This window comes from Python bivittatus, unplaced genomic scaffold, assembly GCF_059951505.1.
Source record: "Python bivittatus isolate LINGU-HERP-01145 unplaced genomic scaffold, Pbiv_v1 ctg000840_np1212, whole genome shotgun sequence".
Lineage (NCBI taxonomy): Eukaryota > Metazoa > Chordata > Lepidosauria > Squamata > Pythonidae > Python > Python bivittatus.
In genome coordinates, this window is record NW_028277113.1 from 35317027 (window position 1) to 35342962 (window position 25936).

Genomic DNA, 25936 nt, shown 5'->3' on the forward strand with positions numbered 1-25936 from the left:
AACATCTGCAAACAAACAACCAAGTTCAGAGGGCACCAAGGATTTCACAGACAAAAGGTTAATTAAGACAGATCTAGGTACATCTACATGCTGTTCTTGGTTATATTAATCTGTTCTGGCAGAGAAATTTTAGTAGAACAAGGGTAAATAACCTCATGTCATCTACAGATCTCTCAGATTATGACACCAACTATACTTTGCAATTGACCATGCCTGTTAAAGTAGATGGTAGTTGAAATCAAAAACATTCAGAGAGAACATTACATATCCCTCGAGTAGGATGATTTTCTTATCTCTTAAAGTACAGTTGTAGAGAGGCCCTACTGAATATTCCTTTGCTTTTTCCCCACGCTCTACATGATTCAGCAGTTCCTTAAGAATTCATAATTAGAATCTCATGTAACGTTCCCCAGTGTGATATCTTCCAAATGTGGTGGTCCTATAATTTGGAAAATCTCATCCCCAGTGATGTCACCTGCCTCTAAAGGATCTTCAGGCCACATCTAAATAAATTAGCTATTACATGGCTATATAATTGAATGGTGCAGAATGTCAACATGACTGCTCAAAAGAGCAATATAGTTGATAGATGGTAATACTCAAATAGACTAAAGAAAAGTGAGGGATTATTGTAAAATCTTAACCATTTGAGTCCATTTGTTGCAGTTTTAACTATCATTTTCTTAACAAGTGTACTTTCACCATCCTGACATCCTCCAGCTTTTCTTCTAAAATTCCTGTTCCAGAACATTTAGGATGGTGCCAGACTTATTCTTTTAAATGCCCTTGCTGATAGATTTGCAAATGAAACTAACATTTTCCATCTTAATTAAAATACTAAGAGAGATTTATAAAACTTCACAAATTTAGATTAGAAATTGAAACCAGCTGTAGAGAAAATAGGAGGCGGTAGCATTAGTTATGTATTCTGCCTTGAGTTGACAAAAAATAAAGGCAGGATAAATCAAATAGATAATAAATTTAATACCAGCATCCTTAAATCTCTAAAAGATTACATGTATGGACTTTTTATTTCCTATCTGAATCTAGCATAAATCCTTGAAAACCTGGTTTCAGGTCTTCCAATGGTATAGCCATTGCTGCTGAAATTGAATCCCTCCACCTTGCTGCTGGTCATCCTGTTCTTCTCTTTCCTTCCAACTTTCCCCACATTATAGACTTCTCCAGAGAGCTAGGTCTTTGCACAATGTATCCAAAGAATGACAATTTGAGCCTGGTCATTTGTGCCTCAAGTGAAAACTCTGGTTGATTTGTTTGATGATCCATTTGTTTGTTTTCTTGGCTTTTCATTATATTCTCAAGAGTCTTCTCCAATATCAAAGTTCAAAAGCATCAATACTCTTCCTATCCTGCTTCTTCAGAGTCCAACCTTTGCTTCCATAGAGTATCACAGGGAAAACCCTTGCCTGCATGATTCTGCTCTTTGTAGGTATAGACATATTCCAGTATCTGAATATCTATTCCAAGGACTTCATTCTACTGTACCAATTGCTAGTTTGTGGTGGATTTTTTGGCTGCTGGTTCCTTTGTTGTTGATAGTCGATCTTAAAAGGCAGAAGCTATCCACTACTTCAATATTTTTATCATCAGTTCTAAAGCAGGTTGCAATACCTATTGTCATTAGTTTGATCTTCTTTATATTTAATCTTTGTCCAAATTCTTTCACTGTGCTCCTTGACTTTCATTGGTAGAGCTTGCAGATAATTTTCATTTTCAGTTATCAGAGTAATGTCATCAGCATAGTTCAGATTATTGACATTTCTTCCACCAATTTTATAACAATGGTCATCTTCTTCCAATCCAGCCTCCTTTAATATGGACTCAGCACATACATTTAATAAATAGAGAGTATACAGTCGTGTCTCACTTCTTTGCCAACCTAGAGCTAGTGTTTTACTATGTTCAGTCTGGACTGTGGCTTCCTGTCTTGTGTATAGGTTTCGCATGAGAATAAGGAGATGTTCTGAGTTTCCCATTTTCCTAAGGACATTCATCACTTTAGCATGACGAACACAATTGAAGGCCTTTCTATAATCAATGAAGCACATATTTACTTCTTTTTAGTACTGTTTGGCTTTCTCAATTATCTGTTCTGCATCCATGGTACTGTTTCTTGTTCCTCAGCCTTTTTAAAACCAGCTTGAACATCTGACATCTCTGTTTCCATGCAGGGTTCTAAAGTGCATTGGATAATCCTAAGCATCATTTTGCTGACATGTGAAATTAAGGTTATTGTGTGATAGTTTCCATGCTCTGTTAAGTCTCTTTTCTTTGCTATTGGAATGTAGGCTGATCTCTTCCAATCTGGTGGCCAATGTTATCCTCCAGATTTGCTGAGCAGTTTGTGTTCTTCTCACACTCAGCCCCTAGCCATGTCATTGTTGTTATAACTGAGCTCTTCCACCTCCTTGCACCAGTAATATAATCAGTTTGATTTCTGAATATTCCATCTGGTGATGTTCATGTATACAACATCATTTTGGTTATTTGAAGACCGAGTTAGCAAAGAAGAAATAATTGGATTTGCAGGAACTAAAAAGTTGCTTCATTTCCATACAGTCTAATTATGTTTTCCTCCTTACTATTTCCAATTTTGGAATTCCACATTTTGCTTTCATGCTGTATTGATTTCAGATTGAACTTGATCATAATACATATCAACCTCTTCCTTTTCTTCTGCATTAGTGGCTGAAGCATAAACTAAGATACTGCCATATTAAATGGTTGTTCACAGTAAAATTTGGTATTGCTAATGGTATTATTTGGTCATTGACTGCATTATACCCAGGCGCTGTCTTTGCTACAGTATATATTCTTTCTGACTATGAATGCAGTACCTTTATTCATAACTATAACATCCTTCCCCATTGTTATAGTTTCAAGAACACACAACACATCTACTTTGCTTTCATTCATTTTATTTGTTAATTCATGCACTTTGCTGTTGGCTTACCTTACATTCCAAGTTGTAAATTTTCCATATGACAGGACCATCATCAAATTGATCCATAGATATTAATTTCCATTCCCATCATGGCTTTGGTTAATCAAGGTTCTAACATTATACTTTTTAATAAAGTAAAGAAGGTATAGGCTTCGTTATTTTGGAAAAGTAGAGACTACAATGAGGGGTAGGGACATAATGAACATTAAAAAAAAAGTGGAAAAAAAAGAGTAGCTGTATATAGAAACTTTCTAGGATGGAAATGGCTACTGTATCTCTAAGAATGTACTTCTACCCACTTTCCAACCTTTCCCAACCTGAAGCCCTCCTGACATTCCTGTTATTCTTAACATAGCCTGAATCTCTGTGCTGTTAATTATGGTAATTGAAGTCCAATACATTCTGGAAGTATAGGCTAGGGATAGGTGCTTTAATCCGTAATTGACAAATATATAGAATATAGTACCAAGTAACTTTGAGGCTAAGAACTGTCAGCAGACATCACAAGCTACTCAGCACAGTTAATTTGTTGCCTCAGATAGGAACACTTGATTGGCACCCAATCAATATGGAACCCAAAGTTGGATTTTGAAGAGGCAGAAGAGAAAGAATATTGATGCTTTTGAACATTGAGCTTGTATAAGACTCCTAATAATATCACAGACAGCCAAGAAAACAAACAAATGGATGATACAACAAATCAAACCAGAGTTCTCTCTCAAGGCTCAAATTATATTTTGGACACATTATGAAAAGACCTAGCTCTATGGAGAAGTCTACAATGCTGGGAAAGGTGGAAGAAAAGAGAAGAAAAGGATAACAAGCAGCAAGTAGATAGACTCATGGTGACAATGGGTGTACTGTTGGAGGACGTGAAGCATCAAGTTGGAGAAAATCATCCTGGAGAATTTCCATCTATGTGGCTGCTAAGAGTTAACACTATTTTATGGCAGATAATCAGTTAATCAATAATCAGGATGTTACAGGCATATATGAAAGTAGGAATCTATAGAATGATGATAGTTGCATTTGTGCTATAGTGAATTGTAATGATAAAAGAACTATATATGAGTTTGCGGGGGGGAACTGTTCAGTGCTGTGAATGAATAAGATCCAAGAGAAAAACATTATGCTAGTTGACATGAAAGATCAGTGGGACCTAGAGAAGAGAGTTTTAAAAAACCCTGGGCTATTCAGAGACCCAAGAATGAATTAGAATGATGATAATCATCCTTTGGTGATTATCTGTTTAGAAAAATATATATTTGTTTGAAATGCATGGTTTAAGAAGAGGTCTATGTTATGTACACATGGCAAAGGAATAAATATAAATGTAATGCATGATGATTTGATAGTTTATGATGAAATACTGAAAGAATTAGTGAATGATGCAAAGGTGATAAGAGGTTCTCAATGTTGGACAGACCATTTCTTGATAGCATCATGAATGGATCTTAGTTAAAATGGACATGGAAGAAAAAGCAAGTGAATAATCTATCCAACATATCCAAGTTATGAATAAGAGTGTCCAAGTTATGAATAATACACTTCAAGGACAAACAGGATGGCCATTGTGCCTTTTTTGGTCCTTCTCCAAGGGCGTATTCGGCCATTGTTTCAGCTGACCAGGAGTGAAAATGTGATCTTTTACTCTATCAGTACTGTCCAGCATGGCCAGTAGTCAAAGATCTTGGAGCTATAGCCCAACAATATTTGGCAGTTTTTCCAGATAGAACTTCTGTTAAGAATTTTATGTAGCATCCTTAGTAATCATAATAATCAGTTGCATTTCCACAAAGAATGGTTTACTGTGGGGAGTAGGATTATTATACAATTGTGAATTTTTAGAAGATATTAATCACAGCAGGCGTTTTAAGTAATTTGAAGGGATGTGGTAAATCGTACAAAATATATAGAAGCTGGGAAGATGGGGGAAGAAATTGAAAAGAAAATATGAAGTAGGTGTATCTATGAAATTTGTTGATTTTCATAGGGCTTACAATCCTGACAATCTTAAGAAAGGACAATAGTTTTATAAAGCTAAATAAATGCTACTGCAAATTCAAAAACACTGAATTATATAATGATATTATGTAGCCACTGTGTTACTGAGGGCAGGGGCTAACATTATGGATATGCCTATATTATAATTTAGTACCATGCATCTTACTAAACTCAATTAAAGTTGCTATGGCAGCCCAGAAGAATACCTGGAAAATTTGCTTCAGGCTTACAGTTACAGTATGTTGCTGTAATTCACATGCCATTTCAATTGCAACATCAAATGCAAATAAATAATATTTGAAGTCATAAGCTTATTGATGTTTCAAAGGCTTATCTGAACTGAGTTTTTCCTTCTAAGAGCTCCATTAATTATGTGGGGAGGTGTGTAGTAGATCATATCTTCAAATTCAACTATTTAGAAATGCACAGCAAAGTCTGTCCTTAACTGAACTTCACACATTTTGATGGAAAGTGTTCATATGCATGTACTTCCATCAAGTAGATAGTCATCTGCTGAAATTACTTTAACTATAATCCCGAGCATTTTCTGAGCTTTTCATCAACATGGTCTTTCTCGTGGCATATTGGTTATAACATTTTCTTGACATGCACAAATGTCTTTTTAATTACTGTTTTTCTTTTCTTAAGCTGTTTGCTTTTCTTCTGGGCTTTTTTCCCCAAAAAGTCCACCAGTGTACCTTTTCATCTTTTTTCCAGTCATTTGAGGTAGAAGGATTTCACCTCCAGCTTCCAAATAGCTGTTAGACTAACCCTAACCCATTGGGATATGTCACTGAGAAAGGTCTGTAATGGTGGCTGCAGCAGACCTTGGGGAAAAGAAAACTGGGAGGTCAGGGCAACAGGGAGATTGTCCAATGGAAGACCATAGTAATCTCCAGCCCAGACTGAATGCTGTGCAAGCTACTGCCAATCCATTGCTTTTCCAAAGGGTTTTTCTCAAGCTCAGGGCATGGGCATTTTAAGGAAGCAGCGTTCGTTCATCCTGTTATGCTGTGATTTGGAAGTCTGAACCATTTGCATATATTTTACATTTTAAAGGATTTGGTTTGTTCGGGTTTTTTGTTTTGCTCTTTGTTTTGCATTGCAAGGAAAATTATTTGATGATGAAATCTATTGTTGGATTTAAGGTTGACTTTTACTCAGCTATTAACATTGTATTCCAGTTAGATCTCTGGAACAGCAACAACAACCCAAAATCAAACAAAACAGAAACGCTCCTATTGTAAAGCAATCCAATAGCAATTTTAGAGCATGAAAGTCTTTTTAAAACTGATGAGTTAAGTTCTCTGTCCCTTCAAATCAGTGGTATTCAGATGTATTTAACTGATTTGTCTGGGAATTATGTCCAATTTCTTTGGTTTATCCCCCCCCCCCAAAACAAACCCCACAATACACACGTTAGACAGCAATCTGGTGAATTCATGACAACTGGGAATTCATGAAACTCATTCATGGCAGCTGGGAAATTAAAGTTGAAACAATAGGTTATGCTTTTCCAGGCAGATCTTTGTGTGACCTCCATTTCATTGACATTTTGATGTTCAGTTGGGTGAAGAAGCCAGTCCAGCCAAAACAAAATTGCTATCACATATCTGTGAAGTAAAGATAGAAAGGAAATACTCCTATAATAGATAATGTTTTTAAGTATTTATCCTCGAAGGTCTCCACATACTGACTTTTGTCTGAACATTCCCTGTGCTGCACCTGAAATCTGTCATAGTCCATTTTAATTTACACTGATGTACAGAGAGATATTAAGGTAATTTGCAGTGACAGAAAAGAGGTTTATCAGTGAAAAGCACACTGGCAGACTTAAACAAAATCAAGAACAAACAGTCCTTTTCCAAGATGGCTTTTTAATTATTTCTTTACCATTATTAATAGTTCATCCTTAAAAATGTTACAAAATGTTGGTTCATACATCACTTCTGCTTGCCATAATAAAAGAATGAAATGCTTAACTTATTTATTTTTACTTTTTTACAGACCATGGGGAATTCTTATGCAGGGCAACTGAAATCTGCCCGTTTTGAAGAAGCCCTTCACAACTCCATAGAGGCCTCTCTCCGATGTAATAGCGTTGTTCCTCGCCCCATCTTTTCCCAGCTCTATCTTGATCCTGAGCAGCCTCCTATTTTGCCGGAAGGTAACCAAGCAAGTATGGCATATTCTAATTGTTCTTATGCTATGTAAAATGTTTATTTTTTAAAAAAAAATAACTTTAAAGAAGTATATTTTTCTACAGGTTTATGTGGTTGACTTTTTGAGCCAGTTTGGCCTAGTGGTTAAGGCTCCAGCCTAGAAACCAGGAGACCGTGAGTTCTAGTCCCGCCTTAGGCATGAAAGCCAGCTGGGTGACTTTGGGCCAGTCACTGTCTCTCAGCCCATGATGCCAGGCTCGGGTGACAAGCTGGTCGGTCAATTCCTGTCAGAACCAATGGATCAACGTTTGGTTGATCCGAAAAAAAAGCAGACCCTGCGCTTGCAGGAAAAATGCTAGGAAGAAAAAAAAACATGTTTGACTTTTTAAAAATCATACATTCCAGATGTGAAACCAAAAGTGGAAGAGCTGGACAAAGAATTGATGCATCGTTACACCTTGAATGGAAGCTTGGATTTTTCCACTAGCCAAACTATTAATGAAACAGAAGAAGATGAGGAGGATGAAGACATGTCTGATTCCAATAGTCCGCCAATCCCGTATGCACAAAAGCCTGCCCCAGAAGGATCTTGCACTACTGATGGTTGGTTTAAATCTTCCTTATCTAACACATCATGCAGAATCAGAGGTGTCCACGGGGAAGGGGGGAAGTTGTCAAATGATGAAAGCAGTTGTGCCTCTTTTGTATATACATTGTGATGTCACAGGCATATAGGAAAAGAGCAGAGTTTGCTTTATGATGGTGTCAGCTGCTTCTGTTATTTTAACAAAAGGATCAGATCCTGCAAAATACTATTTAGCCCAAAGTTAGAAAGAAAGAAATTAGACTAAAGATACATTTGGGATATGAATGTATAATCTTTCTTGTTTGTTACAACAAAATCTAAAAAAGTCATGTAACTTCTTAAAGACAGTGCAAATCTCTGTTTCTAATTTGATGCTAGTCCTACTTGGTTCAGTGGAATATTTCCAGCTAAGTTGGTATAGGATAACAGCTTCACCTAATAAGCCTTATTTAATAAATCTTAAGGTTTTATAGTACTTTCCAACATTAAAATATCTAGTGCTCCATTATGGAGCATTTTTATTCTGTTTAAATGGGATTTGCTTGCATGCAAACTGAATGCAAGATTAAAATCTGAATCTGTTTGCAATGTTACTTGGGCAACAAGCAATATTGGAAACAGCTCCAATTGTTGTATTCTACAAGGGCATTTTAGAAAGTGTTCCAGGAAGAACAGGCAATTTAAATCATATATTTTAAAGATTAATAATAATTTTAGTTAACATGTTTAAGATGCAAAGTAATTTCAAACATTGTCCTTTATGAAAATTGTTTTCAGAATCTTCTAAAAATACAGAGTAAGTCAGGCAGTATTTCTCTTAGCCCAGAAATGAAAGATGGCTATGTATTTTTGGTACTATTCTAGTTAACTTTACAGTTAAAGTAAGAAATTAGGATTATATATTTGGATATAGTCTGGTTTGTCTTTCTGATGGCACCAGACTTAAAAATATTTTAACAAGTTGTATGGGGGAAATGTTTTGTTTCATTAAATAAATAAAGCAACTCCCCACCACCCAAATCTGAAAGCTTCCACATAAAGTACAATTCAGGTTGCAGAAAGTTCTAAAATGAAAGTACACCAGAAGAGAGATTTATTTACAGAGGTGAGATTCTTTAAAATTACTGTGGAGGTTGTTTTAGCCACCGAATGTATGCTGCTCTTTAGACTGGCTTCATTTTAAATTATACTTCACTTCTGTGACCTTTGTGCCTTCCTGCCCTTATTCTTCCTGCCAGAAGGTTGACAAATTATTTGCACTAGATTAAGATTGCAGTGTGAAACTGCTTACCTGGAAACAAATTTCACTGAATTTAGTGAGACTGAAATAAACATATACTGAATCATACATACAAATCATAGCAATTAGATTGGTGGGATCAAGGCAGTATGAAAGCTTGAAGTTATTGCTGTGGGAATTGTGAAAACCATGTTAAAACTGAATTTCAAATGGTGTTTTTTGCTAATGATGTACTGAATGTGTTCAGCAAAAATCTGTTTGATAAGGAACTGGTTAATATTATCCTCTCTTGATTGAGAACAGCAAGTATTATGCCTTGCGTTCCCATCCACCCAGCTCATCTGCCCTCTCTCAAACATCCTGCATTTTGTGTGGTGATATCTTGTTCCATTATACTCTGTATAATCCAGTACGACCAGTTGATTTTCCAGAAAAGACTATAGTATTGGATTAAATGATTTTGACTTTAAAAACCTGGACTTCATGTAGAGACTGTAACTGAATAGCATATGATGTCCCTCTGGAGCTATTGGAGCAGAACCCATCAATTAGGTAGCAGGAGTGGCCCTACCATTGGACTGAATGTTATCTTGGATAACAGATGCTCAGCAACAGCATCAGTCTTCTGGCCTTTCCCCTCCATTGAAGAAGCAAGCTGTGTATTCTGGCAGCCTGCCTGGCAACCTTTGAATTAACTTATTGTCATCAGGTGCTGTGAATGCTGGCCTGTTTCCTGTGTGTTGAAGGAGAATCAACTGTCGACTTAATTATATTCTGTAGATGGAACAATGGGGTGGGAAAGCCCTCTTGTTTTTTGCTCTTGTAATATACACTCACCTCCTTCTACATGATTGGTTAGATTGAGAGGGAAACACTGGCTGGTACATGGATGTTCTCCCCAGTGGATTGCTGAAAAGATAACAGATAATATCATAACAATAATAGCATGGGTATCAGTTTTTGAGCTTTCAGGGAGTTGTAGCACAAATTACTTTTGCAGTTGGGTGTTGATGTATCTTTCTTATTTTAGTGCCCACGAGCATTCATTCAGTTCCTATGCTCTTTTTAGTCACCTATTTAATTATCAGTGACTTTAATAAAGCCTGTAGAGTATGCGTAAAATAAAAAAAATTATTTTAGTTTATGCATTGCTTCATTTATAAAATATATACAATCTCAAGAGTATTGTTTATTACTAATGATGTGGTTTGGTTGTTAAGGGCAATATGAGAGAGAGCCAGAGAGTTAAATTCTTAATTTTTCAAGCTCTGAGTTAGTCAGATACTTAATACCAGATCAGCTACTGTAAAAATACCAAGTGGAAATGACTGTGAACTGCATTTCTTATGTAAATCGTGGTAGGTAATTTCTTATGCAGAATCCTTATCTTAAAGTAGCACAAAAACAGGTCTGTACCTCACAAAGGAGATGTTAATTGTTACTGTTAAAGAAAAGGGGGGATGGGGGGGCAGAAACAGTTTTTTACTTTACACAGTTTCAGACCTTTTGTTTGTATTTTCACAGCTGTGTTGGCCAAACTCTTTTCTTCTTAGTGGCTTAAAAGATGACTCTAGAATGCAAAGATCAGTATTTCTGGAAAGCACAAAAATATCTTATTAACCATTTATTTATTTTTATCATTTTGCAAGGCATGGCTGTTTGAAGTAAACTCCTAGCACCTTTGATTGTGTAATATATAATTGCTTCTGTTGTTATATTTTATTGATTTCCAAAATCTTTCATTGTAGTTTGGTAACTCCTGAGAAGGTAACAGTCACATCTACAAATTGTATTGCATAAGTAAATTTGTGTCCTTGTAAACAAATGCTTCAGTGCTCCTTGCTGGAAGCAGGGATCATTAGTTAATGGAAAAGGATAGACCTCTTTGGATATGTGAAAGATGCTTCTTCACTCTGTGATTACTTTTTTTTTTATAATATTTTATTAAAGTTTTAAAATTACAAAGTTAAAAGTTAGAAATGAAAAAGAAAATGAAAAATACAAATTATAAGAAAAAGAAAAAGAAAACATGATATAAAGTAAAGAAAAGAAAGAAAAACATAGAAAATAGCTTCCAATCTATCTCTGGTCTTAAGAGTTCATTCTGTGATTACTTAAGAAAAAATTAGTTAAATTGACCACTTTGTGTATTATATTGTGTTAAGAATATTAATAACAATCTGCATGTCCTTGTGAGTATATCGCTGAGTTTTCTGTTGGAACAAAAACAGTTAACATTTGTTATAGATTACAGTACGCTGTTATCAGTATCCCCAGAAAATTGACCCCCAAGTCAAATAACTGAGAATTAAATTTGTCAGTGAACTGGTTCATTTATTCTTAAGTGAATCACTTAAGTCAAAGTTTGCTTAGTTGTGGTTAATTATGTGGTTAAAACCAATGGTTTTAAAATATGATGAATTATATCTGAATTGAACCTACCAAAGTAACCTACCGAAGTTCAAATAGTTGTTATTTCTGGTGTTAAATTTCTTATATTCAAAAACTGCATTTTGATAGTGTAGAGCTATATAAAAGCTATTAATGTGTAGATTGAATAATGTATAGATTTATTCTGTTACAGTGATTGGATAAAGTTATTTCCAATTTTTAAAAAACCTCATTACATAATACGAGGAACAAAAAAGCAAAGTAGGTTAATACTTTCCAAAATCGAATAACATTCCAAAATCCATGGTTAGGCAAAATTATTAGGACTAAAATGTATTCTGTGGCGTTGATCCTAATAAAATATTGACCAGCTAAGGATTTTGATAATATTTGAGATAATCTTTGCAGAAAAACACAAGGATATGTTGATTCAATCCTGAAAAGCAGCAAGCTCTTAAACTCCAAATAATGATTTGTTGAATGGAAACCATTTAAAATGGAGTCTAATGAATTGCTCCTGGGAATGCAACAGTATTTGCATTTCTTTGGAATAGGAATGTAAGGTTTTTCTATATTTTTTTTTTTACTTCAGAGAAGTAAATTTGCATCTCTTAATTATCTGCTGCTTTCAGCTGATACCACAGTCCTTAATTCAAAATGCTAATGTTTTTTGCTGAAACAATAGTAGAATTGCAAACAAACTCTTTGAGTTCTTCTGGAAAAAAGCATTGTACTCTGCATTAAGACAACAACAGCTAATGGCTAATGCTGGTTAAAATTAGCAGTCTGCATTGCTATAGAACTGTTCAATCTTTAACTCCTAGAACCTAATTATGCTGTGCCTTTGATATTCTCTAAGTTTCAAAGGGGTCCAAAGACTCAGCCCTCAATTGTAGATAACAGAATAATCAAACATAAAGATTGTAAATTAAAGAACTGATATAAATACAGTACAGATAGCCTGTCCAGGAATCTTTTGGGCTTGAAGACTCTTTCAAGATCAATTTGTTTAGTTTCCTTGCTTGTTTTTATTTTCTCCTTAAAGATTTCTCTCTTGTTCATCTAAAATCTTTTTAGTAAGAAGGGAAAGTCATTTTAACATATTCCAGTGACTTCTGTAACCCAGCATGTTACATATTTTAATGATTTCAAACCCCATTTCCTCCATCCAGTTTTCACTTAGACATGAAATGCTTCTTATACCTTAGCAGTTTCTCCTGTTAATTATTGCATCTAACAATAATGTATATGACACATTTTAACAATGGCGGGGGGAAGAGAGAGATGGGTGCTAGCCCAATCAGAAATAACTTACGAAGTATATGACTGTTAAAATCAATAAGAAAATGTAAATATGAATATACAAAAATGCACAAAATGATTTTTTTTAATCTAGTATCTTAGAAGTTAAATAAAGAAAAAATTACTTGGATCTCCCAAAGGGACTAGCAAATATGGGTGGAGAGACTATTTGCTATATTTTCTGGTAAACAATAGGTTTTTGCATGGATGGTGTTCTTGAAAGGGAAACATTAAGATGTTTGAGTTTCTCTTGGAGAACTTCAAAATGTCTATAGTTCTTTCCCTTATATTCTGTTTCTATGATCAGTTAAATCTGTTTTGCTCTTTGTGACACCATTTTGTCAGTTAATGTCTCTTCTAGCACTTTTCCAGCAAAAGTTGTGGAATACTGATGATTGCAATTAAGACCACCCTGCTCTTCCTTATCACTTGTGGTATTTGCTTCCCTTATCTTCATCTCTGTCTGCCTCTGGCCATAGCCATGCTCTCTTATATACCATGGCAGTAATTGCTACTGCTCACTGCTGCTGAATGTTTGATTGAAAAAGGTGATTGCATGCATAAAGAACACCCTTTGATCATAGAGAACAATGTACCCAAAATAATGCTGGATGCGCACATTTTGGCAGACAGAAAGGATAAGAAATATATGCATGTATGGCTGTCTGACTAATACAATAGGCTCTTCAAAATGTTACTCAACGCAGTATTCAAAGCAAAAGCAGATGCTACTTGGTTAAAGCTAAAAGTAGGTTCAGTGTAGACATTGGGAGGAACTTTCTAACTGTACTGTATGAGCTAACAACCAGTGAAACAAGTTGCCACATGAAGTGACACATTCTTTGCTGGAGGAATTCAAATAGAGGCTAGATTGTCATCTGTCAGATATGCTGTGGTGGATCCTGCACTGAGCAAGGATTTGGGCTGGATGGCCTGTGAAACTTTGTTTCTATAATCAGTCAGTTTAGATCTCCCTCTTTAAAGAACAGATGAGGGCATCACCGTTTCTATTTTTCAAACCTAGGTTTGGGATACTAACAGCATTAGTCTCTTTTGTAGATGACCTGTACCAAGAACTGGACTGAGATTTGGCAGGACAGGTGGCATTCAGTATCATCAATTGTGACTTCCTCATGGGGTATCTGACTGAGGTGGTATTTGGAAGTAACATTTTAGAGTGATTCTGGCTTAGTTGGATTCATTATTCCCATATGATGGTGCCTTTGGCTTGTAAGGTTCCTCAAGATGCAGATTTTTTTTCTCGCATACTGTACTTCCTACTTCTACATGAGTTAGTTGGTGGAAGTCATTCAAAATACTGAGATTCTATTGCATCAACATGTTCATATCCAGCTCTTTTTCTACTAATGCCAGTAAGAATGTGGAACTCTAAATCATGGTCTGAATGTGGCAGAATACTAGATAGGAACAAGGTAGAGGAACATCTAAGAGTGTTTTCAGAATGGATGAAAATTCTTTGGGAAATCTTCTACTGGTTACCAAGATGATGTAATATTAATATAAAACTGTGTTGTTGTTACTGTTAAAGTGAGCACCTTTTATTGAGATGCTATGCTAGAACTGGCATAGCATTGAAGTAGTACATATTTTGGATGAAGAATGGGAGACGCCTTTTTCCATTCTGCTCCTACTGCCAAATTAAAATGGCCATGCTTCCGAATGGCTGCTCTTCCAGTCTTGCTAATTGCCTTAGCAGATTGTGAATAGGCTTATATTTCTTTAAAATGGGGCTTAATTTGGAGATGGGTCCAGCATCCTCCTACCTTATGGGCACCCCAAAGGTTGTACATGCACAAGTCCTATTTTTACACTTTCAGAACTAAAATTTCATTGCCAACTTCAGTAACAAATTATTTATTTTCAGCAATATGACTTTTTGCTTTTAGAGGCAAGAAAGAGACAGATTCAGTAAATTAAATTCCCAAATGGTTTAAAACAGCTATTTTGCACTAGAACTCCCAACCCCTCCCCCAAATGAACCCAGGCTGAACATTTGGTCCTGCCCCCTTTGGTGATATCACTGCTTCAACAGACATATTCCTTGCAGTCCTAGTTTTTTTTTTTTCTTTTATGTGTAATTCACAGTGGAGGAAAATAGCTTTGCCCTTAAATTGAGAAGCAAATGGTCCTTGCAGTTTAAAGACTGAAGGAATGAGTGAGAAGCAGTTTTGAAAAATGTGTGTCTTCTGAATAATTCCACAAACTACACCAGAATAATTGTAACAGGCACACTCTTTTCCAGCTCCAGCAGAGAAGTTGTAGTGAGGGTCTGTAAAGTCAGTGCCTTGGGTTCCTTTGTAGAAGAAAAAGTGCATGGATGTAGGCTTCAATGAGCTTTCCCCAACCTTCCAGTTGCCAAGGCAATTTACCTGCATTGCATCCAGACATGTTGAAAGTAATGTTGTTTAAGTTGACAGCACACAGGTGCACATTTAATTCACAAATGGAAAAGGAAGGTGCCTTTTGTATGCCATTGTTCTTACCTGGATTTCAGGAGCAGAGAGAAGAAAAGGAAAAGAAGGAGGTGAATTCTTGTCTTCCTATTTGCTGTGTCCATTTTTGTGAATCAGAAATAGATTCTGTCAAATATGTAAAATAAAAGCTACCAGCACAATACACTACTGCTAACATCTCTCCCTCTAAGGAGCATAATACATAAATTCCTCATTTTGTTTCATGAATCTATATTTGTTTTATATATTACTAATTCATCTCGTGTCCTTTGCCCATGATGAATTAATGAACCAGGTAGCTATTTTGTGAAGGGGAAGGGGTTAGAAATATTAAGCCTGGAGTGACCAGTATACTTGTGAGTTGCTCTAAATGGCTGTTTCATGATATATCATTTCTTTTCAGGTTTTTGTCAAGCCGGCAAAGATCTGCGATTATCATCGCTGTGTATGGAACAGATTGATATCCCACCAGGCTTCCTGTTGGTGGGAGCCAAGTCTCCAAATCTTCCTGAGCATCTTCTAGTCTGTGCTGTTGATAAAAGATTTCTGCCAGATGACCATGGAAAAAATGCACTTTTAGGTAAATGAAAATTCATTCATTATTCCTCATAACGTGACAAATTTACAGTCCCTAGGACTGAATTAATGTTATATGAGATTGATTCACTGGAGAGCTTTCTCCCTGTATTATTCTGAAATAGTTTTTAAAAGTTCTTTCTTTAGGGAAAAATTGTTTGGGAGTCCTCCACTCCATTTGCTGGACTATATTTGTGAGTAGTATTAAGAGCATCTACTGTAGAGACAGGCTTGAGATACAAGAGAAAAGAGAAGTTTATTAAGGAAGTTACATGCTTCACTAGAATGACTATCTCTGAGCTTTCTTCTTCCTCATGGAAGAAGATATAATTGTTTGATATCACTTGGCTATAATGATTTCCTCCCTGCTTTTCCCAGTCCAGAATACAAATAAAGTGGCATTATGGCTTTTTCTGTTAAACCATATAGGAGTGCTGTAATATTAGATGCAAATTAGCTTGTACACATGCCATATAAACTTGGTTGTGCCTAGTGCCTCCAGATGTGTAGGATTTCAACTCTCATAATTTTCCAACTATGACCTGTGCTGGCTTGGGTTTATGGGAAATGAAGTCCAACAAATATATGGAAGGTATTAGGTTTTGAAAGACTTTAGGAATTAGGAGGTATAGCTGCAATTTATTTCACTGCACTCTTTCAGTAGCCAGGAAATAATGGTATCTCCCCAGGATGAGATCAGAATTATAGCAGTAGCATGGGGATTACTCTGTAAGAGCCTATTTGTGGCAGGAACGTAAGTATCTAGGCTAGTCCAAGATCAAAGGCAGATAATGGAACAAAGCAAGGACTTTGGAGATTGGCATAGACAATTCAGATGAAACAAAGGGCAGCTGGATTATAGTGATCAAGTTTGCTCACATTGTTCACATGGAAATGAATGATTCCAAGAAGAATGACGTTACAATATTAGAGTTTGTGGATTCCTTTCATTCGGAACAACCAGTTCCTAATCCTTTAAATCAGCCTTCTGTTCCAAATAAATTTGGATTATAATTCCCAGAATCCCCAGTTCAGCTATGAATGCGCAACCAATCTGAGATCCTGCAAGGATGTGTTTTACATAGGTTTTGCAAATGCTTTCTGTGGAATACCTGAATCTCTGTACAGGTAGTCCCCAGTTTAAGAACAAGTTCCATTCCCAAGGTCCTTACATTGAATTTGTATGTAAGCCAGAACAGTGTTATTGTATAATACGGCATAAGTAGTATTGTGTAATTAACTCAAACCATTGTTATTGCTACAATAGGCTCCGTTCTTAGCTATGGATCTTCTGTAAACTAGGTGTTCTTAACGTGGCAACTACCTGTACTGTGTTGCAATAGACTTTTGTGAAAAAAAATCTGTTCAATTGTCATTTAATTGCTTTATAATCCAGTGTTTCAGTCTCTTTTTGCCTAGTATTAATGCAAGTATAGTGACTTTTTAACTCTTAAAACCTTTTTTAATCTTTATAATGGAATACGTTTTCAGAGACATATGCAAAGGAAGGAGTTTTCTTCCTTTGCTTCTTTAGTAATGGGCCCATTTTTAGTTCTTGGCACATGGTACTCCTCCCTGAAGACTGAAGTACTAAGAAAGTTAAATTAATACATTTTGTGCGTTTAAGTCAGTCTTGACTCCTGGTCACTGCCTGGACAAGTCCCTGCAATTTTCTTAGCAGTATTTTTGGTAATAGTTTGCTGTTTCCTTCTTTCTAGATCTAAGAGAGAATGACTAGCCCAAAGTCACCCATGGCTTTGTGATAAAGGCAGGACTTTTGGTCTTCCAGTTTCTAGCCTTGAACCTTTAACCACTACACCAAACTGACTCTCACCAAGGAAGTTACAGTATAAGTACTTAATTTGCCTTTCAAGGTGCCCAGAGATGAAATGAACTGTTGTATTTTATTTGCATCATTTTTGACTACCACTGGAATTTACAGATTTGTTAGCATATATAAAGAGTTGAGTTACACTTGTGTCCTATCTTATTTCTTGAAGTACCTTCTCAACGGACACCGGAAAAGCTCTCTTTGTCAACTTGACTTGGCCTTATTTAGAAATCCCTCACTTCGGTATTCCAGACTATATTTTCTTAGCTTATTACATGCTGCAGAGATGGCTATTCTTACAAGGGATTCCATGGCTCAAAAGTTGAGGAAGTCTTCTGTTTTCAAATTCTCTTGTACGGATATCCTTGGGTTACGACGGCAGTTGGAATTGGAACTTCCGTCGCTAAGAGATGTGGTCATAAAGCGTGATGTGACTGCATCATTTAGTGACAGCAGTCCTGGTTGCCGTTATAACCCCAGAACCATGTGGGTTGCTAAGTGGGAAGAGGAGGGAGTCTGAGGAGCATTGGGGGTGCTGTGGGGAGGTTGCCGTGGACAGGCGCTACAGAGCATGGGGGTATGTGGTTGCTACAAGGGGTGGGGGTGCACTGGCAGGGGCTGTGGGTGGGATGGTGGGGGCCTCAGGCGCAGGTGGGAGGATGCCGCAAGTGGGTTCCACAGAGCACAGGGGATCTGGCAGGAGGGTGCTGCAGGTTGGTGTGCACTATGGAGCGTGGGCAGGTGGGAGGATGTTGCAGAGTACAAGATCCCTGAGTCCGTAGTGGGTCTCCTTGGGAGAAAAAGCAGTGGGAGTGACTTACGGGAGCAACTCGCAACCTTCCTTGCCAGCTTCCCCATTGACTTTGCTTGTGGGAAGCTGAGAGAGAAGGTCACAAATGATGACTATGTGACTGTGGGACACTGCAAACGTCGTAAGTGTGAGCCGGTTGCCAGGTGCCCAAATTGCAATCACATGACTGGGGGTGTTCTGCAATGGCTGGAACTTTGAGGACCGGGTATAAGTACCACTCATTCAATGCTGTAACTTTGAACGGTCACTGAACAAGTGGTTGTAACTTGAGGACTACCTATACTAAATTATTTTAACTTTATGCATAACCACTTTAGTACACACATTGTGTGTGTGAGACATATTCCATTACTTGAAAAAAAGAGTGGACAATTTAGTGATCACTTGTATTTAGTCTGTGGAGTTTTAGAAGCATATTGACTCAAATTTCATTTAAACAAGAAAAACAGTCTCTAAGCAGAATTAAATTTGAAAATTTGAAGGCAAAATTTTCAAAATATAAATGCATGTAAGTAATTCCTGTTTTTTTGTTGTTGCTGTTGTTCAAATGTTTCTGTTCCTATATTTAAGGACTATAATTTATCATCTTTTAAGTTGTAAAGCAAGTTTTAAAATCTGATGGTGTAAAAATATGAGGCTATAAGCAATGTTATGTTGATAGACTTCTGCTGTTTCCTTCTCTTCCATTTCTAAACCTTTGGAAGAGATTTGTGAATCTCTTTCCAGAGAGGGGGAAGCTACTGGTAGGTAAGAGTATGCGTGTTGATCTGATAGCTGTTTCATTTTGTTGTTTGAAATAACTCATAATCTTTTTTAAAACGCACAGTAGTATAGTTTGCCTTTGCCACTGTGACAACTAAAGCAACCAGCTAACGAAGGCCTTACACTTGAGAATGCATTGTGTGTACCTTTATGCTGAACAAATTGCCTAACCTTGGATTATAATAATTAAGAAAATAAATTACTGGCTGTTGTGCAAAGTGCTTTTTGAAATCAGTAGGAAATCTACAGTGGATCAAAGATAATATATCCCCCAATCGATTCCTAGTTCAATTAAAGATGTAATTTAGGCCACCTTGCCAAACTGGTTTGACCTGCTGACCTTTCTTCCCTAGCCTTTTGTGTTTAGAAGAAATTACAATATTCTTCAAAGTAATGAGCTTTTAACTTTTGTTGAAATTTACATATTTATGCCTAATCACTTTGCAGAAAAATCTCTCCAATGACAATACAGATTACTTACACCAGGGATTTCTGTGGAGCTGAAAGGATATGTATTTTTCTTTCTCATCTCCTGTGACTCCTCTAAATCATTTATCCATATCAAAATAAAAAGGAAGCCTTTGAAAATTCAAGCAAAAATAAAGTAGCATTATTAAAAAAAATGAGATATTTGTTTATGGAAAAAACTGCAACTTTGGAATTAATTCACTAGTAGAGAAAGATGGCTTTGTAAAAAGGTCTTGAATATCTTAATTGAACTATTTGCTTTTCCTAACAACTGTCATTCCTTGTCAGTTTTCACAATTTGGTCCTCTTTGGTATTTTGGAACAGGAATGGGAATTTTCTTTCCTATTTAGATCTGTCCTACCTTTGGTAATATCTGTTTACCATTTAGCACTGGATAGATGATAGCCCAAAATGGGCGAGGCTGTTGCTCAAAATTAGAGATACGGATGTGACTTGCCTTTGTACAGTATCTAATGAGAGAAAAAAAAGACATTTGCATCCTGGTGTTCTTTTTCCCCAGCATGTTCAAGGCTTTCTCAGTGAGTTTTGTGGTTATGGAACAAGGCAGGATGGAGTAAAAATAAGATTGGTAAGCTTGAATGGAACCAATGATGGTGACCTGGGAAAGGTTTGAGGCCTAACTTTCAGGGGCTTAACAGTCTAGATATAACCCACAGATTCAAGCATGGACATCCACAGGGGGAGGGTGACGTGTGACAAAACACTGTAAAGCAAACTCTGCCTCTTATGTTATGCAAGGTTGTAACAAGTACAAAAGGGTGGAGCTTGTGTCATGATGTCATGCTACAAGTTTTGAAATTTTGGAATCGTAATGGTTACAAACAGGTGCCTATGGGTACAAGTGCCCAGGGTAGTTTGATGATACTTGGAAAATGTAGATTTAATTATTCCTCTTTGTTCTTTAAGCTATCAGTGTGCAGGGGGAAATACCTTAATAAACCAAGTAGATGCCAAGAAGAGAACTTGAATAGAAACAAAATTATCAAATATCCTAGGAAAAATGTAAAGCTAACCTGCTTTTCTTCAACCCTGCAGGTTTTTCTGGAAATTGTATAGGCTGTGGAGAAAGGGGATTTCGATATTTCACTGAATTTTCAAACCACATTAATTTGAAACTCACCACTCAGCCAAAGAAGCAGAAGCACTTAAAGTACTACCTAATAAGGAATGCTCAAGGTGTGCTGTCAAAGGGACCTCTTATATGTTGGAAAGGTAAGAAATACTCTCTTTGATGTATGAGTGTGTGGGGGGTAGGGGTGAGAATTTAATTCTAGAATGGCTAAATTGTTTTTGAATGCTTTTTCTTAAAAGGGGGAATTTCCAGATGATATGATATAGTAAACCTATCTTTTCAGTGTGTAGGACATGATATATGGTTTTAAGTGTTTCTTATCAGCCACTGAAGGACCTTTCTACATGTTACATGACAGTTTTCTGGATAAATCTAGGTTTATCCAGCTATTTGGTGGGTGGGGGTGCAATGCTACTATTTATAGGCACCGTTTTCTTGTTGGATAGAAATTCTGACCATTATAGTCCCAACACATAAGAGAACACCAGGTTATGGAAGACCGTTATATGGCAGCAGAGCTCGGTTTGCAATTAGACACGCAATCAACAGGAATTACAACCAACCTTGTTTTTGTACCAAGGGAATCTGAAGGATAGACATATTTCAAATAGCTTGCGTTTTATTGACATATCATGTAATTTGCAAAGAAGCCTTGAAAGATTAATCCACTTGTACAATCTGCTTCTGTGCACATGTAAGTAAATAGCTGCTGTGGACATATATAGAGGACTTGACAAAGAAATAGTGATTGATTTTATTCAAACAAATTCTGACATGAACAACATTTAGAAGTAACTTCAAAGGATGTAGAAATTCATATTTAAAATACATTAATTTTCTCTTGCAAAGTAGTTAATTTCTTCTTAATCTTACCCTCCCAATAAGGAACACAGGACAATTTGTGCCTCAAAGCAGCCTATAAAGTAGCGAGGTTGAAAAATCAGAGTTATGCTGATGTCAGTGAAAAGACAAAATATAATTGAATGCTTTTAGAATGCTAGCCTAAGGGAGTCATGTATAACCGGGTGTGATTTTTTTCTAGTTGGTGGAAGATCATATCATTGTTCTTCCCCCCCCCAAAAAAAAATCCCCAAATTCAGCTATATTTTGGGAGTTTAGCCTCCACCAAAAAAGAGAGTTTTATGACAACAGGTTGCCCACCTCTGGTCTAGTACAGTCTATAAGTAAACACTAATAGCACAATTGTATGCATGTTTCCTTGGAAGTAAGCCATACCTGCCTCAGTGGAGCTCACTCCTAAATAGGTGGCTGTAAAAATATAGCGTAAGAAACGTGTGAAGATAGTGGAGGTAAAGAATTTAGCTTAAACTAATAAAAATATCAAGTTCAGCAGAAACAGCTTAGAGTAAAACATGGGATTCCAAGAACACAAGGCAATTGATGATAGGCATATATGGATATTTATTCCAGAAGTTGCTGAGAAATCATGTTTAACTTGATTGTCTTATTATATGTTTTTTTTTCCAAGAAAGGAGATCTTCCTGAAAATATCCCAATAGTCCAATCCTATGGCAGTTTAGACTGTGTTTTCTGTGTCAGCAGCTTCCCATTGTCATGGCCTAATTAATACAATATTCCTGTAGGTGTGGTTGTGCTTAGTGATGTGCTCCCTCTGTACCCTCCTGTGACTTATGCAAGGCCTTATACGGTATATTGGAGCTACACAATGGGCTTCTCTAGTGCAATGTCCTAGAAGTGTTTCTGTATGAGGGATATACTGATGTTGCAGTTCTGTAAGAGTCCTTGCTTCTGATGCAAGGGTCCTTTTCCCCCCATGCACAAGAAACCAGGGGAATGGTAGTATCAGACATATTTGATGATCTCTCTGCGTGAAGTGCTTTCTCTGAAATTATTCTTCTATTTCCCCTCACAGAGTTAGGATCATAGCTGCTGCATGAATTTTTTAAGGGTTTCTAAGCTGAAAATAATCTTTAGTTAACAAATTCCAAAAACTTTGCTTTTTAGTTAACTCTTTTGATTGCACAATAGCTGTCTTTTGTTTTGTTTCAAATGTTGTGATGTGCTTTTAAACATTGCATATAATATCTGTTCTGCTGCATTGTTTCACTGTCAATCTGGCTGCTTAAATATGTACTATAGCTGCTTTACTTGCAGAATGTAGAAGCAGGCAATCTGTTGCTAGCCATTCTGCTAAACCTAGTTCTTCAGCATCTCCATCTGTGACCCCTGAGAGTGGAACAGCCAATGGATACAAGCCAGGGTTCACCCAGACAGGTAGGAGCTGAGAGTCCATTGCATCCTAGAGCTGACACTTGTGAAGTAGTGATTATGATGCCATTACCTTTGTAGCTGTGAAGCCCCCAATCATAAGATTTGAAGCTGCTCTAGTTTAAGTAGAGTCCTACTGTATGTCTAAAACCATTATGTAATAAAAGATTTTAAGTTATAACTTACTCTGGAGTCTGTGTTAAGAAAGAACACAATAGTTGCCATCAAAGGGTAAACTACTCTAGCATGGTGGATCTTCAGTATATATATTTGTTTCAGTAAGGTTTGCAAAGATGTCCTGTTGAAGAACAGTAAAAACCCTTTGGGGCCCTTCTCCCCTCAGGATTTTATGACAGGTTATCTCTTCCCATTGTTCATATGTTGGTGGGAGGTCTGGGGAAGGTTCATGATTCATTCATACAGGCTACCTGCATATTTTGGAGTCCTATGTGGAGAGTAAATATATAGACCAGGTCTCACTTCAGGCCTTGCACCACAATGTGTGTAGTACTGAAGTGAAATCTTGCAAGAGTATAATATCACAAAAGAACTAAAGCTGCAGAACAGCCCCTTTAGATGGAGGATAATTTCTGTGTTTGGCATGATCTGTTCCCAGGCCATTGGAATGACACTTTTCTTTTTCAGTTGTTTAAGTGCTCCACTGTTTTCATAAGGTCAAGGCTAGGATCTGAATAAACAACTACTTCAAAAAGCTCTCCATGATTTATTGTTGTCTGATGAACACATATGTTAATTTAAATTGGAACAAGGAATGTTACAGCCAATTTAATTATTTTTTTTTCTGATTTAAAGACTGAAAGTATTTCCAGGTGAGGTTTTAATGTGTTGTCTTCCAGCTTCATTCACAGAATTTTCCAGTGGTTCTTTGTAATCTCTGGTGTTTTCCCTCAAATTCTTTCATCATTTTTCTTATCACAGAAATATGTATTAAAGAGGAAAACAATCACACAGTTTGTTTTCATTAGTAGTGTTACGAGCTATCCATCTCAAAACATCTGATCAATATACTACTTCTTTTTGTCTCCTCCATATCTCAGGGACAGATAATTTCTGCCCGCCTTAATTATACTTAAGTGTTTAGTTGGGATTAGTGTTAACGAGGATCAAAGATAGATTTGTCCTGGATCACAATTATAAATTCAATAAAGTAAACACAATCTCTGCAGCTGTATAGATGTTTCCAATTCTGAGTAGTTATCATTTCAACAGTTTTTTGTTTCTACACCAATATGAAGTGGCCAAATAGAACTTTTAATTTTACTCTTTGTTCCTTAAGACCACTGTGGCAATATCCATACCTACCAAGAGTGACATATTTGCAGTGGAAATATATCTGCATTATTAAACAAGAGTCATATTAATTATCAGTACCTTACCCACTCTTCAGGAATATTCAGAAATGGAAAATACCGTATCTCAAGTGTTTAGCAGGGTCCACTATGTAATCTGTGGTTAATCATTCTTTGAAAGTATAGGAATTATGTATATATTTATGGAACCTTCTCAGCCAGCCTCAAAATATTTCAGTAGATATTGAGAGAATGGTTAGAATGTTATTTTGTGAAATCATTGACTTTCATGGTTTCTTGGCATGGAAATGTCATTACAAAGGAAGCTCTTATATCTGCAGTAATGTGTAAACTAAATAGTTTTGCCTTGGGTTACTTCTGCCAAATCGGTAAATCTACCTTTTTTGCTCTCCTTTTTCTTATCAGCTCATTATGGTTTTGTTTACTTGGTCCTTCCGTATGTGTGTTTATTGGTCAGGTCAGAGTTGCTAAACTATTTTTTACCTGCTGCTAGAAGTGTAGTCTTTCACTGAAGAAACAGTCACATTATTTATTTATTTTATTTTATTTATTTAATTTGTCCCCGCCCATCTCCCCACAATGGGGGACTCTGGGCGGCTTACAACATACTAAAAAACATGAATACAGTTAAAAGTTATAAAACCAAACATTAAAAAGATAAAAAAAGCTAAGAAATCCAAGAGGCCGCTGGGGCCACAGTGTACCTTATCCTTGTCAATCCATTTCAATTTCACCAGCAAGGTTGTGTGGGTGAAAAGAGGTGCTTTATTCAATGTATATTCTCTTTTTGTTTCAAAAAGTACTGTGGGAGCGACTCAAGGCAGATTTTTTAATATGTCAGGGATTATTGATCCACATAATCACAGACACAAATCCACATAATCACAGACACAAATCAGTGAGGAAGCCACAAGTGAATAAATAGTACTGAAGGTTCTGAATAGCATTATAAGAACCATAAATAAATAAAAATACAGCAGCGTTTGAAATAGCCTTCCCCAGTTTGCTGCCCAGGAAAGGTGTTAGACTGTAACCCATATTATCCCCAAGGTGATGATGTAATCCAGCATACCTGGAAATCAACAGATTGAAAAAGGTTAGCCTACAAAGATAGTACTAGGTAATGCAGTCTCCTCCTGAAATTCCAGTTGTTCAAATTGTGATTCACTGACAAGAAGAACAATATTTTAAAATGAACTGGTTTATTATGGCATAAACTTTCATGGATTAGAGCAGGGGGAAAATATTTCAGACTTTATTTACCAGAGTATTGAGGTTCATCAACTAGAATTTGGTATAAATAACATACAATATCATTTAAAATTAAGGAATTTATTTTGGGTATCAGGACCAAATGTAAGCTGCAGACATTCCATACAGAAATCCATTCCCAGTCATCTACTTCCACACAAGCTTTTATATTTCAGCAGTATAATTTGGAGTGGGTGGTAGGGAGGAGTCCTTTTATTATATGATTGTAGAAAAAATGGAGATGTAAGCATAATTGTTCATTTTCTGCTAATTTTTATGAGATCTCCTGATATATTGCAGTCTGCTTTTGCATTTTTCTGGATTAGTGTCTACTTCATGTTTCATAAGACTTATGCATTAATAATAATTCCTCTAGGAGTTCCAGGTGGTTTACCTCAGATGTGCCTAATTTTATCTGTGCAAGGTATAAAGTGAGTT

The 25936-nt window shown here is 36.5% G+C and overlaps 1 protein-coding gene across 16 annotated transcripts in view; it reads left to right on the forward strand.

The window, feature by feature from the left end:
- GREB1L (GREB1 like retinoic acid receptor coactivator) overlaps positions 1 to 25936 on the forward strand; it is a 183866-nt gene that overhangs the window by 84032 nt on the left and 73898 nt on the right. For 10 of the 16 annotated variants that reach the window (XM_025165066.2, XM_025165070.2, XM_025165068.2 and 7 more), the window contains exons 3-7: positions 6977 to 7148; positions 7537 to 7734; positions 15528 to 15704; positions 20630 to 20806; positions 22803 to 22922. In XM_025165066.2, coding sequence (XP_025020834.1) covers positions 6980 to 7148; positions 7537 to 7734; positions 15528 to 15704; positions 20630 to 20806; positions 22803 to 22922 — 841 coding nt within the window. In that variant the 5' untranslated portion in view covers positions 6977 to 6979. Of the gene's footprint in view, positions 1 to 6976; positions 7149 to 7235; positions 7306 to 7536; positions 7735 to 15527; positions 15705 to 20629; positions 20807 to 22802; positions 22923 to 25936 lie in introns of those variants that run through there. The other 6 variants (XM_025165074.2, XM_025165069.2, XM_088130744.1 and 3 more) reach the window with 4 other exon arrangements.